This window comes from Rhincodon typus, chromosome 9 (genome assembly GCF_021869965.1).
Source record: "Rhincodon typus isolate 14 chromosome 9, sRhiTyp1.1, whole genome shotgun sequence".
Lineage (NCBI taxonomy): Eukaryota > Metazoa > Chordata > Chondrichthyes > Orectolobiformes > Rhincodontidae > Rhincodon > Rhincodon typus.
In genome coordinates, this window is record NC_063340.1 from 74,487,495 (window position 1) to 74,504,241 (window position 16,747).

At 42.9% G+C, this 16,747-nt stretch overlaps 1 protein-coding gene across 1 annotated transcript in view; it reads right to left on the bottom strand.

The window, feature by feature from the left end:
- adpgk2 (ADP-dependent glucokinase 2) overlaps positions 1-16,747 on the bottom strand; it is a 38,930-nt gene that overhangs the window by 15,911 nt on the left and 6,272 nt on the right. Inside the window, exons 3-4 of the mRNA XM_048600767.1 lie at positions 3,609-3,799; positions 481-577 (exon numbers count right to left, since the gene is read on the bottom strand). Coding sequence (XP_048456724.1) covers positions 481-577; positions 3,609-3,799 — 288 coding nt within the window. The remainder of the gene's footprint in view (positions 1-480; positions 578-3,608; positions 3,800-16,747) is intronic.

Sequence of the window (16,747 nt, forward strand, 5' to 3'; positions counted from 1 at the left end):
GAGATAGCCTCATCCAATCTCTGGAGCAGAACACCAAAGTGTCGAGAACTTGTCACAGAGCAGATATCAAGATTCTGACTTTCCTTACTAAATTGTCACCTGAGCTATGCTGACAACTCATTGAAAAAGGACGCACTAAAAAGAATTAAAACATAATGGGAACAGCATGTCTCCTCTTTGTACACAACTAAGGTAATGCCAGTTATAACAAGTATACTGACAAGGGAATAAAGTCATGTCTACTTTTGACACCTCTGCAGTTGTCATTAAAATTAGAGAAGCAAGTAAAATGAAAACCAAGGACTTTAAATATAAATTGGTATGAAATGCTTTCAGAGGCATTTGTTTTACAAAGTCAAAGTCAATCTATGAAATAACTTGCTATGAATGATGAGCATGCAAACTAGCTTACAATTATTTATTAAAATTGTATGATAGTTTGGTTAATTACCTTAATTTGTGCAAACTGATTCTACAAACCTGTTTGCTCTTCGAGACACTAGCTTCCCCCATTTGGCACCAGAGGAATACTCTAGAATTAGGTGAATGTCAGTTTCATCTACAGGTTTGCTTGTAACTAGAAAGGAAAAACAGTCATTTGAAGGGGTCTAGAATTTATTAGTTTATTCTAAAGCCAATAATGAAAATACCAACATTACAATCAGCTCCATGCCAGTCAGGTTATATTATTTTTAGAAGCTCCACTCATTGTCCCGAGCTTAAAACATATTTTACAATTAGATGCAGATGCAGTTAAGGCCACAGATCAGATGAGCCATAATATTATCACATGATCCCATTTATTATCTTAAAGGATTTCATTGGCAAAAACTGAGATTGACCAACATGGAAAGGCAAGAAAATAAAAAGCACAACTAAAATGGGATATTACATTCACTCTCACATAGCAATGCAAGCAACATTACCCCTAAGCTGCTGGGCCACACCGCAACCTGAAAGATACAGAGCAAGGCTTGCATGATTATGTATCGTGAAGGCATATGGCCATAGGGAAATACGTGAAGAGATTAGACATAACAATTAATCTAAAGAGGGACTCTGGATGTCAAGGCATCATTATCACAACCATAGAATCAAGCCATATTTCACACCCATTCTCTCAACTGATGAGCCAAGTATGGCTATTGACTTTTTAAAAAAAAAAACATTTTTAGGCTCTCAAGAAATTGTAGCACCTTATTCTTCAAATGAAAAATATCTTCATAGACAAACAAGTTAGAATTACAAGGTTCAATCCAGAGACTGGTTTTACTGGGAGCAGAACTCGAACTAAACACAGCCAATTGTTACTGTTACAGAGTAAATTTCTTCAAACTAAAAAGGCAAATTGATTACTTATACATTATCTGGGTAGGAACATAAACAGCACTAAATTTAAACTAAATTTTGTTTTTTCTGGCTCTATTCCCAGTCATTTTCTATATTTATAGTCACTAGGAGGTATGTAAAGCAGCTCAGTGTGATTGGTCTACCAATTTGTTTTTAGTCCCATTCTAATTGAAAGCACAAAACCTTATATCAGAAGTACAGCATTTTCCCCAACAGCTTGCTTGAAATTGTGAACCAAAATGATACAAAGCCAATTAAACGGACTTTCATCTTTCTCAACCATCAATTTTGACACCTCTTTCATTAATTTCCCAATTAAAAACACCAATTAAGATCACAACCAACCCAGCAACTTCTATATCCCACTAATATGATTTGATATCTCTGACTGGAGATGCAAAGTGATTGATAATATATCATTGATTTACTTCCCCCTTACCCTTCCACTTTCCATTGCAAGAACTATCCAATTAGTGACTTTTATAATTATCAATCACATAGTATGTTCTTAAATTCTGAACTAGTCCTATTCTTTTAAAGTCTGTGTCTCAATTTCATCCATCCATCTTTCATTGATAAAGAACAATGTTATTGTTTATTTGTTACCCAGTATGAAGAAAAAAAATCCAACTATTGCAAGTTTATTGCATTGTGAATCTGCATTGTAATCAACAGGACAAAGCCCTTGGCCTTGAGATTCTAACAGATTGTTACTTGCAAATTCAACTGCTCCAAGATTCTCTTTTTGATCCTCCACCCTCTGCTCTCCAAAAACTCCACTTTGTCCAAAACTCTGCAGCGAAGTGTCTTGCCATATACTAACTGTGCTCACATCATTCCTTCCTTTGATGTTTTTCAGAATCGAGGCCTGTGACCAGCGGTGTTCCACTTGTGTTTGTCATCTATATAAATAATTTACATGTGAATATAGAAAGCACGGTTAGCAAGTTTGTGCATGACACCAAAGATTGGCGGTATAGTGAACAGTCAAGGAAGTTATCCAAGATGACAATGAGATCTTGATCAATTGGGTCAATGGGCTGAAGGGTGGCAGGTGGAACTTAATCTGGATTAAATGGGAGGTATTGCATTTTGGGAAAACAAACAAAGACAAGACTTATACAATTAAAAGTAGGGCCTTGGGCAGTGTTGTAGAACAGAGACCTAGGGGTTCAGGTACATAATTCTTTGAGGTTTGCATCATACATAGATAGGGTGGTAAAAGGTGGTATTTAGCATGCTTGCCTACATTGCTCAGACTTTTGAATATTGGAGTCGGGACATTATGTTGAGGATCGAGAGGATGTTGGTGAGGCCTCTTCTGGAGTAGTGTGTCCAGTTCTGGTCTCCATTGTAGCAAGGGTATTATTAAGCTAGAGAGGGTTCTGAAGAGATTTACAAGGATGTTTCTGGGAATGAAGGGTTTGAGTTACAAAGGACAGGCTGTGACATTTTTTGTAGGAGTTTAGGGAGGTTGAGAGGTAACCTTATAGAGGTTTATAAAATAATGAGGACATATAGACAAGGTGAATGGCTGGTGTCTTTTCCCTAGGGTGGGGCATTTCAGGACTTGGGGGATGTATTTTTAAAATAAAGAGGAAAAAGATTTACAAAAAGACATGAAGGGCAACTTTTTGTTAAAAACAGAGGCTCTTGTGTGAAATGAACTTTCATATGAACTGGTGGATGCGGGTACAGTTACAACATTTAAAAGACATTTAGACAAATACATGAATAAGAAATGTTTGGAGGGATATGGGCAAATGGAGGCAGGCAGGGCTAGTACAGCTTGAGATTATAGTAAGCATGGACTGGTTGGACCAAAGGGTCTGTTTCGTGCTGTATAACACCATGACCTTCACTGGATTCCTGCCCGTTCTATTAAAAATTGTCATTCCCATCTTCAAGCCTCTCCAAAACCAAGCAGCAATCTTATTTCAGAGAATTCCTTCAACCTTCCAATCCTCTCAACTTTTGTTCCTCCGATTACTGCTCGACCACACCACAGTGAAAGAAAATTTTAGCAGCTTGGCCTTTTTTGACAATTCCCTCCACAAACCTCATGGACTTGTTCTCAAAATCGAAGCAGGCTTTCTTGCACAATTCACATTAGTGGTGATGACATATTTCTTTACACGTGTCAGAGCTACTTTGGGGTGTTCAATTAATTAAATGCGCTAAACTAAGCTGTTCACATGAACTGGTGTTTTCAAGATTACGCACGTGTTTAAGCCAAGCATTACTTTATTGCTACAAACCAGTCACGTGCTCCTGAAGGACATCAATAAGGTCAGGCGTAAGACGACTCCCAATGAGTACTTCACATCCTTCCTTGGCAAGGCGATTCGCCATGACTGGTGCATTTCCACCTAATGACCATCGTACTTGAGGGAGACCCTGGGTAGCTTTCACCAACTTACGAAACAGTGTATCATTGGAAATAAAGCGTCTGAAAATAATTTTTTAAAAAAATGATACTGACATAAAAGAAAGAATATCATTTAAAAATTTTAACATAAGAGGCTGTGAGCTCATAATAACCATGCTGCCCCTGGAATAGTTATGCATTCAGTCTTGCACCCATTTTTAAAAATATTATCCTCTACCATTATTCTCTTCCATATTCTACCTTCCCTACTACACCTCATGCTTTGCATTGACAGTCTGATGTCTATTCATTTGTTATTCATTCTACGTGCTTTAGTTAGGAATGCAAACTGTGTTAATATTGCCAACCTGAAATCAAAATGATCTTGATTTCAAAATTTTGAATACCTCCTGATCACCAGGTTTTTTTGTTGTTTTTATAAAAACAGCCTCAAGTTCTCAGATCTCTTTTCTCAAAATAAGTCACATTAAAAACATAATTGGAGCAAACATCTCTAGAATACTTCCCATGGTGTTAACATTCTTCAACACAAAAAAAAAATCAACCACTTCGTACTTACAATGAAATTACAATAAGTCAAATTCGGATAACCTGAAACATCAATTATGGCAAAGCTGTCAGCCATTCCCTATGGCAAAATAGGAAATCCAATAGATGTCCATGATATGTATAAGTTAGAAACTCAACTCCAAATTAGTCAAATTTATGCACACTTGCCATATAACTATGCCAGCGAATAGAACCTGAGGCAGGCCACGTCAGAGCATAAAATAACTGATAAGACATTATTCAACATAAAAGGTGTCTATGAAAGAATGTTCAAACCCAAAAAGATGAGAAAGTTAAAAAGTGCTGTCGATTGAAGACAATAGGAAACCGATACAGCAAGTGGAAAACCATGGTGCAAAGGAAAAAACGGATGTCCCTAAGAAGTGGGAGATTCCACTGTTGAATTTCGTCAATCATTCTGAAGCACAAGGCTATCATCTTGGAACTAATAGGCATTCTGTCTAGCAAGCCTGAGGTCGAGAACTGTTACCCTTTCAGAAGTTTAAAAAAGCTCCACTAACATGGTTCAAAGTCGCTCAAGTAGAAAAATGCCCCATCTCCAGCAGGAAAGGAGAGTCACCCTCGGGTACAAGGAGCTCACCTACAGTAATGGATGCCTGGGCTGATTCACAGCAAGACATAGCGTTGCCACGGCATCATAAGCAATGAGGCTGTGGGAGTTAGTGGCAGCATTCCTTCTAAACTATGCAGTCACCTGAAAGGGCATGCACATGCCAATTATGGCATCGACTGCCAGTTCCAGGCATCAATACCCCACAAGGACCTCAGGTCCCTGCAGCAGAAAATAACTTAGAGGAAACAGTGGATAGGGGTGCATCAGCACTTTGTACTATAGGCCAAACACACAAAACACATTTGACTGCACTGACAACATTGCGGAATGTATCACACTCATCCAAAGACCACAAGCTAACCAGAAACTCCAGAGCGAACTCCCAACATACTTCCATTTTGTTTTACCTGGCAAGGTCAGGCCATTATAATGCGCAAACAAGTGGAAAAATGAAGACATTTTTCTCATATGTCTTACCACGTTCCTGTTTGCACTTGCTTTTTCTGAGCTGACACTGAGCACACTTGTACAAAAATTGAGTTACACAGGGCATTCCTCAGTCTTCTCGAAGCTTGGCTTAACAGAAATCAGAGCAGGCCCCTGCACTTTGACTTATCGTAGTTTTACTGTGCATTGTACAACACAAGGTGATCTAGAAGAGTATTATCAAACAATATTTGATATCGCAAGGCAATATTCAGAGCAAATGATTGGACAATAGAAAGGTGGCATAACCACTGAATCCTCTATTATCAACATCCTGGGGGTTACCATTGACCAGAACATGGAACTGGACTAGCCATAAAAATTTTATAGTTACAGAAAAGACTATAGGTTAGTCTGCAGTGAGTAATTCATCTCCAGGCTGCCCAAAGTCTGTCCACCATTTACAAGGGACAAATCAGGAACGTGATGGAATACTTTCCTCTTGCCTGCATGACTTTGGATCCAACAACACAGTCAGAGTCATACAGCACAGAAAACAACCCTTCAGTCCAACTCGTCCATGCCAACTAAACGAGTCCCATTTGCCCATGTTTGGTACATATTCCTTTAAACCTTTCCTATTTATGTACCTGTCAAAATGGCCTTTAAATATTGCAACTGTAACAAAATCTAACAATTCCTTTGGTAGTTCATTCCATATATGAACCCCACTGTGTGAATAAGTTGCCAAAGTCAGTTTTCATCTAAGCAGTGCAAATTTAAAACAGACGAGAAGAAATTACTTCTGTCAAAGGGCACAAATCTATGAAATTCACTACCGTACACTGTGGTGGATACTGGGGAATTGAGTAAATTTTAAAGAGGAAACAGACAGATTTTTACTTAGTAATGGGTTGAAGGGTTATGGAGAGTGGGCAGAAACATGGAATTGAGAGATCAACAATGATTACATTAAATGGCAAAGCAGGCTCAAAGAGTTGATTTACCTTCTCCTGCTCGTAGTTCTTTTCTCAAATGATTACTTTGTCTTCACTCGTCTGCCATTTCTTTTTCCCTCCCACTAAATTTTCCTGACTATGCCTGCAATTGACCCACATTTGTCTATGATATCTTTTCCTTTATGTATATTTATATAAGCTGCCACTGTCAGTGCATTTTATGCTACATTCTATTTAACATTCATATTCTATTTTCCTTTTATTTACAAGTTCCTTAGCCCTCCTTACAGAATTATAAAATGCTCCCAACCATTAGGTATACTGCTAGATGGCAAGCTTAGAAAGCTCTTCTGTCGTTCTTGAATTTCCTCTGCGTGCTATGTTTGACCCAACACACAATGTTTATTATAGAAATTCTCTAGATATTTACCTATGGCGTGACTGCTGTACCTTTTCACACGAAATTGGGTGGAATAGAGTGCTTAGCCATCAACACCTTACTAGAGGATCCCTTGCTGTGCTGGAGGAATGCAAGGAGGACACAAGACCTAAGAAGCGTGTTACCATTCAGAACAAAGCAACCACTTGATTGGCACTTCATTCATAAATATGCACTCCCTTCATCACCAAAGTTCAGTAGCTTATGTTAGTAGCAGTATGTTATACCTACAAGATGCACTACAGGATTTCATCAAGACTCTTTTGAAGCATCTTCCAAAGCCACATCCACTACTATCCACAAGGACAAGGGCAGCAAATATATAGGAACACCACAACTGGCAATTCCCCCTCAACCCACTCACTACCCTGACTTGGAAATACGTTGTTGTAGCTTCAGTGTGACTGGGTAAAAATTCTGGAACTCTCCCTAATGGTTTTGTAGGGCTACCTGCACCAAATGGATTGCAGAAGTTCAAGGCAGCAGCTCAATGCATCTTCTTGAAGGTAAATTGGAATCAGCAATGAATGCCGGCCTAGTCAGCATCAACCCAATGTAGGGCCTTACCATCTGAAAGCATGGCCATCAACAATGAAATAATTAAAAATCAAAGATGCACACAGAATCACAGAATCCCTACAGTGTGGAAACAGGCCCTTCGGCCCAACAAGTCCACACCAAACCTCAGAGCACCCCACCCAGACCCATCCCCCTATAACCCACCTAATCTACACCTCCCTGAACACTGTGGGCATTTTAGCATGGCCAAACCACCTAACCTGCACATCTTTAGACAGTGGGAGGAAACCGGAGCACCTGGAGGAAACCCACGCAGACACAGGGAGAATGTGCAAACTCCTCACAGACAGTCACCCGAGGCTGGAATCGAACCCGGGTCTCTGGCGCTGAGGCAGCAATGCTAACCACATATAGGCCAAAATCATAGGAATAATTCTGGAGGGTTAAAAGAAACCAAAAGATTGCAGATACAGGGAAGGGTGAGACCATGGAGAGATTTAAAAATCGTGACTATAATGTTTAGAATTATTTGTTAATCAGAAACCAAAGTAGGTCAGTGAACGGAAGACTGATGCAGAAAATGGGATATGCTACAATGAGATAAGTGATCAAAATATCACTAACTTGCAGCCTTTTACATCAAAACATTCCATCTTTTATTTTCAGCTCTATATCGTTACTTATAAAGCTTAAGAATACCTGAGGTTTCTTTAAAATTTCAGATAAGGCAGCTACTGATTGACCAAATTAAAGCAAGACAAGTCCCCACCGAGTTTATGCAGATTTAGCACAAAAGGGCTGACATTAGCAGTTAATGAAATCAGTCTGCATCTCTACTGCTACTGTGACTTCTATCTATAGCTGTGCTGGTCACTGGCTACTAGTTGAACTGTTACTTTGGTTTCAGTCTATTCCTGGCTTGATCCAAAGTACAAGCTTTTGGCTCTTCTGCATTACCTCAACTTTTCCTTCTTTCTACCCTGCAACTGATACCACAAAATATCGGAATCTTCATTCCCACAAGAATGAAATACTTTGTTTGATCATCCTTTGGTACTCCACCCTCAAAATAGCTACATATCATTCTCCAAACTACAACAACTCATTGATGCTCTGTACTGACTCTACCTTATCTGCAAATATTGTCCCACCACTGGAAGGCTGGACTGGCTCCTGTTGTCTATTTATTTTCCCATTTATCAGTTATGTATCCTAACATCTGACAGTTAACCAGGCCTAAGTTTCCATATTAATTTGTTAATGCATTGTGGATACTGCTTCAGATAAGAGCTCTTCATTTCTATTTCCTTAAGGAAACAAAAACAAAACAACTCCAACGTTTCCTTTCTATTATCGTGCCCCCATTCAAGTCTCTTTACCAAGTACTGTACCATTCCAATTCCCAGAAACAGTCAGACTTTCTGCACCAAACACTTGACAACATCCTTGTATAATCTCCCTCTACCTCCTACATTCTCCCCACCCACACCCCAGAATCCTATGAAAGGTTTTGGCAGTTGGAACTCTCTTATTATCAGCAACAACTCCAAGAGCTCTTTCTACTACTTCATCAAAACTGTCACCCAGTTTTCACCTCAGATGTAAACTTTGCCTATTTTCTTCATGTAAAATTCACCATTTCCACTGCTGACCCTGTCAACTCTGCATCTGGATTTGCTCTCACTGCCTTTTCTGCATCTCTCTGCAAAAAAATATGTCTTTTCAGTTGTAAACGAAGTCCTTACTATCCCCAAACTTACTGTTGATCATTGCTCCTCAACCAGATTTATTTCAAGTCAATGAAACTTTAATCCCTGAATAGAGCCTTTTTGCTGTCTATACCCATCACCGCTTCCTCAGCCTCGGCCAGTGATAACAATGCTGCTCTCTCTACCAAGTTACACCTTGGCTTGAACCCTTAGTCCAATGGTTCTTATTCTTTCTTTGAGCATCACCTTGTTTCATCACTCAATTTATTCAAAAAGTCTTCTTGCCATGGCCAAAGTTGGAAAAAAAATTCAAAAATCACTACTTTCATCTCTCAGCCTCTTCACCATCCTCAGTGATTTCATTTGTGCTCTCTCTTCACCCCTCCCCAACCAACTGTGCTGCACTTCTTTCCTTCCTTAATCCTTCTCTGCCATATAAATTCAAATCGTTCACATCCAGCCTCTTGACTGAGCTCTCTCATTGAATCACATTTTACATATTATCAAATCACAAATATGGCCATTTTTAATTGTTAAGCCCCCTACAAACTTTACCTTCTTCTGCATCCACTCTTGGGTGGAAATAAGCATGCACATACCTTCTAACTGCACTCTCCGAGTCTCACTTGGCCTTTGTCCCTCAATTTGCTATAACATTTCTTCTACATCTGATTTTGTCATCAACGACACCTTAACATTTATAAAATTGATGCTGCAATCCCCAATAAAACCAGTATCTGCCAGTATGATCCTCATGGCATCATCCCAAGTCCAATGGTGGACTGAGAAAGCAAAGGAGCTGCAACTCATTGCTGACAAAAGTGAAAGAGAGTTTCCTCAGTACCACCAAGGCAATATATGGACCCATATTCATTGGCCTCATACAGTTGTGCAGTAAGGATGGAATTATTATGAGAAAAAAAGGAAAACATCAAATGGAGAAAACACTTCAAAGAACTTCTGAACCAGAATACAAATCATCAATAGGGATATGTTTGAGGAAATGCCCTAACTCCCCAATCATGATCTTGGATTCCCGCCCTGTGGTGGATGTTGTGCCTAATCGTGGCTTCAAAAATAATGGAAAAGCCACAGGAGTATGGGATTCCAGTGGAGATTTTCAAAGTTGGAAGAGCACAACTTACCCTTCATCTATATTAACTGTTCTAAATCCGGGACAAAGGAGAAATTCCTGCCACACTCAGGAATGCTTTCATCACCACCGTCTTCAAGAAAATGAGGCAAAGTGGGCTGTGGGAACTGCTGAGAAATTTGCCTACTCTCCATTGCTGGGAAGATCATTGCCCAAATCTTCACTCGGTGCCTTCTCCCAATGAGGAAGTTCCTCCTGAAAACCAGTGTGGCTTCCAACCGAGCTTTGGAACCAATGAACACTATTTCATTGCTCAGCAACTCCCAACAGAAATACTTCAGGCACAGCACCAATCACTCTACACAGCTTTCGTTAACCTGACCAAGACTTTTGACAGTCAGGAATTGCTAAGGGAGACCCCATCAAAGGTCGGCTGTCCAGTGAAATTCATCAACATTCTCAGTCTCCTCCATGACAAAATATTGGCAACGGTCCTCACTAACAGTGTTATAACAAAATCCTAAGGTCAAGACAGGGATCAAGCAGGGATGGGCTATCGCCCCATTCTTTTTGCCATTTTTAATCGCCACCATTCTTCATCTTGTCAAGATGAAAATTCCCTGTGGTGTAGACTGAGCTACAGGATGGGCAGAAAACTTTTCAACCTCAACTGGTTGAAATCCAAGTAAATGACACACATTGCTTGCAAAACTTGAATGTGCGAATGACAGAAGCTCACTTATGCTTGCACGAAGACATTATCAAAGAATTGCTCTCAGCCTCAAAATCAAGACTCAAATCCTTTACCAACCCGTCTCAGGTCACGTGCCAGTCTATCCCTCCATTAAGATCAATAGAGAAATCCTCCCAAATGTAGAATATTTCCCTTACTTTTCATCTAAGGCTGACACTGATGCAGTGATTCAACGCCACGTTCAGTCTACGAGTGCCACCGTTTGACAACTAAGGATGACAGTCTTCGTTAACCATGGCATCCTTGTTGATACCAAGAACTTTATGGATATCATCCTTCCAACTTTTCTTATATAGCTCTGAAATTTGGACTGCATATAGACACTGCCTCATGACCTTTGCAAAGTACCAAAGCTGTCTGAGACAGACTTTTTTGGATCAGCTGGGAAGACATACTAACATCAGCATTGTTGAAGAAGCTATTAACACCAGCATAGAGGCCACAATAATCCAAAAAAATCAACTCGGCTGTGCCAGCCACGTGTTTAGGATGCATGAGTTTCGACTGCCAAAGCAAATCTCGGCCCAGCTCAAGGAAGGGTCTCAAATGAGGAGTGCAACAAAGGAAGCATTTCAAACATGCCTTGAAGGCTTCCCTCAAGAAATATAATGTAGATGTCAAAACCTGGGAGACCCTTGTTCAAAAGAAACCAGCCTGGAGGAAAATCTTGTATAAAGGAACAATTCTTTGCAAACACCGAATGGCAAGAAGTATGGAAAAGGAACCAGAGAAAGGAATACCAGTTTCAAAGGACTATTTCAAATAAAAACCGAAAGAACTGCAGATGCTGTAAATCAGAAACAAAAACAAAATTGCTGGAAAAGCTCAGCAGGTCTGACAGTATCTGTGAAGGAAAAAAAAAAAGAGTTAAAGTTTCAGGTCTGGTGACCCATCCTCAGAAGTTCTAAGGAAGGGTCACCGGACCCGAAATGTTAACTTTTTCTTCCTTCACAGACGCCGCCAGACCTGCTGAGCTTTTCCAGCAGGTTTGTTTTTGGTCAAGGACTATTTCCATTTCCTGGAAATACCTGCCAAATGTGTGGTTGGAGATGCAGCTGAAGGATTGGACTCAGACATGCAAGGACCCACAGAACCCATGACCAGTGACATGGAATTTCCCAGGTGGACAATCATACTCATTAATCATAGTCAGAATCCTACAGCACGGGGGCAGGCCTTTCAGCCCAAATGGTCCATCCACACTAACCCCATTTCCTTGCAGTTGGCCCATATCCTTCCAAACCTTTCCTCTCCATGTATTCATCCAAATGCCTTTTAAAATATTGTTAATGTACCTGCCTCAGACCCTTCCGCTGGCAGCTCATTCCATATGCATACCACCCTCTGTTTAAACAAGTTGCCCCTTAGGTTCGCATGTATTCTTTCCCCTCTTACTTTAGACTGATGCCCTCTAGTCCTCGATTCCCCAAAATCGGGAAAAAGACTGAGTGCATTCACCATATCCATGCCTCTCAATCTTACACACTTGTATGAGATCCCCACTCAGTCTCCTACCCTCTACAGAAAAAGTCCCAGTTTGTCCAACCTCTCCCTATAACTCAGTCTCTTGCGCTCTGGCAACATCCTCATAAATCTCCTCTGTGCGCTTTCCAGTTAGGAGCATCCTTCCTGTAGCAAAGTGACCAAAACTGAACACAATACTCCAAGTGCGGTCTGCACCAATGTCCTGTAGAACTGTAACATAACTTCCCAACTTCTATACTCAACGCACTGACTAATGAAGGCCAGCATGCCAGAAGCCTTCTTCACTGCCCTGTCTACCTGCGAGTCCACTTTCAGAGAACCATGCATCTGAACTCCAAAGTCCCTCTGCTCCACTACACTCCTTAAGGCCCTACCACTCATCATGAAAGTCCTACCTTGATTGGACTCACCAAAATGCACACCTCACATTTATCTACATTAAACTCCATTTGCGATTTCTCAGCCCACTTCCCTGGTTGGTCAAGATCCTGCTGCAAGTTCTGACAACCTTCTTCACTGACCACAATACCACTTATTTTGCTGTCATCCACAAACTTACTAATCATGCCTTGTACATCCTCATCCAAATCACTGATATAGATGACAAACAGCAATGGGCCCAGCACCAACCCGAGGCACACCACTAGTCACAGGCCTCTAGTCCAACAAGCATCTTTCCACTACCACTGTTTCCTACCATCAAGCCAATTGTGCATCCAATCTGCCAGCTCTCCCTGGATTCCATGTGATCTAATCTTCCACAGCAGCCTACCAAGTGGAACCTCATCAAAAGGCCTTACTGAAATCCATATAGACTATGTCTACCGCCCTGCCCTCATTAACGTTCCTGGTCACTTCAAAGAATTCTAACAAATTTATAAGGCATAATCTCCCATGCTGACTACTCCTAATCAAACCCTGTCTTTCCAAATGTATATGTTATCCCCAGAATCTTCTCAAGTAACTTGCCTCAGGTGGTAGGCTTACTGGTCTATAATGCCCAGTGGTTTTTCTTTGCAGCCCTTCTTGAATAAAGGCACAATATTCGATACCCTCCAGTCTCCTGGGACCTCACCTGTAACTAATGATAATGCAAATAAATCAGCCAGGGCCCCCACAATTTCTTCTCTAGCCTCTTGCAGGGTTCTTGAATATATCTGGTCAGGACCAGAAGGTTTATCTCCTAATTATTACCTTCATACATTCTAATACTTCCAACACCTCCTCTACTGTGATATGGGCTGTCCACAAGATATTGCCACTAATGCCCCATGTTTCCAAGTCTTCATGTCTTTCTCCACAGTAAACTCAAAAGGACAAATATTCATTGAGGACCGTGTCCATTTCCTGGGGTTCCACACATATATGTCCACTTTGGTCCTTGAGGGGTCCTATTCTCTCGCTAGGTATTCTTTTTCCTTTAATATACTTAAAGAATCTCTTTGGATTCATCCTAATCTTCTAAGCCAAAGCTATCTTATGCCCCCTTTTCACCTTTCTGATTTCCTTCTTCAGTAAACTCTTGTATTCCCTGTATGGTGATTACAGCAAATGATAGCCAACAATGTGTCCCCAATAAAACCAGCATATCATGTTGGCCGTTTAGCTAGCAAAATCCTCATGACTGCTTCCGTGAATCCAAAGGATGATGACTTGAATGAATATGATGAACACGCACTGCCAGATCTGACTCTTGTCTGCTAAAATAGCCCAATACTCCAGGATCCTCCTTGAATGCAATGAGCAGCTCTTGGCCTCTTCTCCCTAATGCAACTGGTCTTCTTTAACCATTCTCCTGTCTCCTTCACCACAATAACTATCAATAGATGTGACGGGTCATGGCCTTCTAAGAAGGATGGCCATTTGATCAGCTGTCTTTGCCACTTCTCTCCAATCCACCAGGCCAAACCAGGCCCTAGTCCTGAACTTTCATCTCTTTGTTGCTCCTTCTTGCTTCATGCCATCTCAGAGCTCACCTTATTGATGAAAATCATGTCTCAACTCATTCAATCCTATTCCCATTAATCTGCAGACCACTCAATTCTTCTTTCTGGCCCCAAAAGTTTGCTAATAATATGCTCTTCAACTCCTGCCTCTCTTTTCTTTAAATCATCCACCATCACCAGCCTCCTTAAAAAGGATACCCTTCTCACTATTATTGCAAATTTCTCCCCATTTTCAAACTCACTTTCCTCTCCACAGTCCCTTAACATATTGCCACCTCTCAAACCTACCCCCTACCCCAGCCCAAACCCCATATTTGAATCCCTCCAGTCTGGATTGCCACTGTTGCTACTACACAAAACTACTCTGACCAAAATCATAAATGACATACTGAGAGATTGTGACAAAAAGGCAAGCTATCCTTTGCCCTTGTCAACTTGCATACAACCTTTATGGAGTTATCCAAAGGAACAAGATCATAGGTCACGGTGTTGCTCATGGCCTGGGTCCCCACCTTCACCCAGGCCCAAGCACAGCATGCCCCCAAAAGCCCAAGGCAAACAGGGCAATTGGGCCTGATGTACTCCGTCCCAGTCCCTGCTTATCCTCACCACCTTCCCACTGTGGTCCAACTAGGTGGAACTGCATTAAAGTGTGTACCGCCCTCACCGCTACTGCCGCCGCCTACCCCGCTCCTCCTACCTCCGACGCCGGTCCGCCCATCACCGACGCGGACGCAACTCCGCCCACAGCCGACGCAACTCCGCCCACAGCCTCCACAGCCAGCAGCTCCAGAGGAGACAGCAGCACCCAGCCCTGCCGAGTCTTCACCATCCCCCCAGACCTACCCCTTACTGAGGATGAACGGTCAGTCCTCAGTAAAGGGCTCACCTTTGTCCCCCTCCACCCACAGATCAACGAATACCGCTCACGCTTGGACATAGAGCAGTTTTTCCGCCGCCTCCGCCTCCACGCTTACTTCTTTAACCGTGAACCTAACCCTCCCTCTACTGACCCCTTCTCCCACTTCCAACACACCCCCTCCTCCTGGACACCACCCCAAGGCCTCCTACCCTCCCTCGACCTCTTCATCTCCAACTGCCGTCGAGACATCAATCGCCTCAACCTCTCCACCCCTCTCACCCACTCCAACCTCTCCCCTGCAGAACGTGCAGCCCTCCGCTCCAATCCCAACCTCACCATAAAACCCGCGGACAAGGGAGGCGCAGTTGTAGTATGGCGCACTGACCTCTACATCGCCGAGGCCGGACGCCAACTCTCCGACACCTCCTCCTACCGCCCCCTTGATCATGACCCCACCCCTGAGCACCAAACCATCATCTCGCAAACTATCCACAACCTCATCACCTCAGGTGACCTCCCACCCACGGCCTCCAACCTCATCGTTCCCCGACCTCGCACTGCCCGCTTCTATCTCCTTCCCAAAATCCACAAACCTGAATGCCCTGGTCGACCCATTGTCTCCGCCTGCTCCTGCCCCACCGAACTGATCTCCAACTATCTCGACTCCATTTTCTCCCCCTTGGTCCAGGAACTCCCTACCTATGTCCGTGACACCACCCACGCCCTCCACCTCCTCCAGAACTTCCAATTCCCCGGTCCCCAACACCTCATCTTTACCATGGACGTCCAGTCCCACGACACCTGCATTCCCCATGCAGATGGCCTCAAGGCCCTCCGCTTCTTCCTGTCCCGCAGGCCCGACCAGTCCCCCTCCACTGATACCCTCATCCGCTTAGCCGAACTCGTCCTCACACTCAACAACTTCTCTTTCAATTGCTCCCACTTCCTACAGACAAAGGGGGTAGCCATGGGTACCCGCATGGGCCCAAGCTACGCCTGCCTCTTTGTAGGTTACGTGGAACAATCCCTCTTCCGTACCTACACCGGCCCTAAACGCCACCTCTTCCTCCGTTACATTGATGACTGTATCGGCGGCGCCTCGTGCTCCCACGAGGAGCTCGAACAGTTCATACACTTCACTAACACCTTCCACCCCAACCTTAAGTTTACCTGGACCATCTCCAACACCTCTCTCCCCTTCCTGGACCTCTCGGTCTCCATATCGGGCAGCCACCTAGAAACCGATATTCATTTCAAGCCCACCGACTCCCACAGCTACCTAGAATACTCCTCCTCCCACCCACCTTCCTGCAAAAATGCTATCCCCTATTCCCAATTCCTTCGCCTCCACCGCATCTGCTCCCAGGATGAGGCATTCCACTCCCGTACATCTCAGTTGTCGTCGTTTTTCAAGGACCGTAACTTCCCCTCCTCGGTGGTCGAGAACGCCCTCAACCGTGTCTCCCACATCTCCCGCACCTCCCGCACCTCATCCCTCACACCCCGTCCACGCAATAAGAACCAAAAAAGAATCCCCCTCGTCCTCACGTACCACCCCACCAACCTCCGGATCCAACGCATCATCCTCCGACACTTCCACCATCTGCAATCCAACCCCACCACCAAAGACATCTTTCCCTCCCCACCCTTATCTGCTTTCCGGAGGGACAACTCTCTCCGTGACTCCCTTGTC